The 1,652-nt window shown below is 56.1% G+C and overlaps 1 protein-coding gene across 1 annotated transcript; it reads left to right on the top strand.

Moving 5' to 3' along the window:
- The first annotated feature begins 453 nt into the window (after positions 1 to 453).
- On the top strand, positions 454 to 1,604 carry LOC105557982. Its single transcript, XM_012005440.1, has 2 exons — positions 454 to 643; positions 997 to 1,604. Exons 1-2 carry the CDS (start codon positions 454 to 456, stop codon positions 1,548 to 1,550), a joined length of 744 nt encoding a protein of 247 aa, XP_011860830.1. The 3' UTR covers positions 1,551 to 1,604.
- Positions 1,605 to 1,652: the final 48 nt, after the last annotated feature.

Consider the following 1,652-nt stretch of genomic DNA (forward strand, 5'->3'; position numbering starts at 1 on the left):
GGGAAAGGAGAACCGCTGCTGAAGTCGAACTCTTAGGCCGTCGCCTTTGACCTCACTCGTCGTTGACGACGCGCACCGAAAATCTCACCACGGGGGGCACTCAGATCACATCTGCGCCATACTTCAGAACGACTGCGGCACGAACTTCGTGGGAGCGGACGCGGAATTTAAGCGTTTATTCACGCAATCCTCCACGGAGCTCGGCAACCTTGCCTCCCTTCTGGCCAGAGACGGTACCGAGTGGAACTTCAATCCTCCTTCGACTCCTCACTTCAGAGATCGAAGCGGTGTTAAACTCTCGGCCGCTTTGTCCACTTTCCGACGACGTCGCCGATTGTGCAGCCTTGACACCTGGGCACGCACCGACTGCCCTACCAACCTGTCGACGGAACCCATCTCACGTCCTAACCGCTGGCAAATGCTCCGTCAGCGAGTAGAGCATTTCTGGACGAGATGGCCTACGGAGCGTCTCCAAAGTTACCAGGCCATCTCCAAGTGGTATATCATTCAGCGAACGACATTAAAGTGGGCACTTTAGTTCTAATTTCAGATGAGCGCTACCCGCCAGGAAAGTGGCCCCTTGCTAGAGTCCTAGAGCTTCACCCGGGACCCGACGGATTGACTCGGGTTGTGACTGTGAAAACTCCGGCATCCAAATCGAAGGCTCTCGACTGTCTTAGACGCCTATTTCCACGATTCTCTTCCGACGCTACATTCCAACGACTGTATGGGGAAGCACCGACTGCAATACCGGAACATGGGACCCAAGATTGAGGCTGATACCTCCTCCACTCACGCCCCTGTCCAGTGTCTTCCACATCACGGGTTCTTTTCTCTGCAGACGTAGTGAAGATGTTCCGTCAGATTGCAGTCCACCCCGACGACTGGGAATTGCAGAGAATCCTGTGGTTTGGACCCGACCAACAGCTTCTCGCCTACCGGCTTACAACGGTAACCTACGGGCTCACTTGTGCGACCTTCTTGGCGATGCGGACCCTCCAGCAACTAGTGAGCAACCGCTACGAGAACGGACGTGCTTTTCTTGGCTCTTCACGAAGTCGACAGATACTCGACAGTCGAGGGCAGCCTCATACGGAGTCTTCCTACGGAAGACATGCGGGGTAAAACCCATCTACGTGCCACGGTCGCTTCCTAGCGAACGGTCGAGGGCAGCTTCATACGGAGTCTTCCTACGGAGGACATGCGGGGTAAAACCCATTTACTTGCCACGGTCGCTTCACAGCGAACGGTTGAGGGCAGCTACTACGGGGAGAGGTTCGCAAGAACATCTCATGCAAAAGGGGGCGGCTTTCTCCGCCATTGGCAGCGCCCTAGCGGCAATATTAGTTTTGAGTGCCATGCTCTTGATCGAACGAGGAGACGCCGACGGGCTAATCCTCTCGATATACTCGGGCCGGGAGGACACGCCTGTGGGCTCATCCTCTCGGCATTCTCTTGATCGAATGAGGAGACGCCGACGGGCTAATCCTCTCGATATACTCGGGCCGGGAGGACACGCCTATGGGCTCATCCTCTCGGCATTCTCCTGATCGAACGAGGAGACGCCGACGGGCTAATCCTCTCGATATACTCGGGCCGGGAGGACACGCCTATGGGCTCATCCTCTCGGCATTCTCTTGATCGAGCGAGGA

This window comes from Vollenhovia emeryi, unplaced genomic scaffold (assembly GCF_000949405.1).
Source record: "Vollenhovia emeryi isolate VEMERY1.0 unplaced genomic scaffold, V.emery_V1.0 DF947557.1, whole genome shotgun sequence".
In the NCBI taxonomy this organism is placed as follows: Eukaryota; Metazoa; Arthropoda; class Insecta; order Hymenoptera; family Formicidae; genus Vollenhovia; species Vollenhovia emeryi.

What these genes read in the sequence shown, in the direction of transcription:
- LOC105557982 (XM_012005440.1), top strand. Translation starts at nt 454, where the DNA reads ATGGCCTACGGAGCGTCTCCAAAGTTACCAGGCCATCTCCAAGTGGTA. An exon ending in TCGGGTTGTGACTGTGAAAA is followed by an intron (nt 644 to 996) that starts CTCCGGCATCCA and finishes GCGATGCGGACC; the next exon opens with CTCCAGCAACTAGTGAGCAA.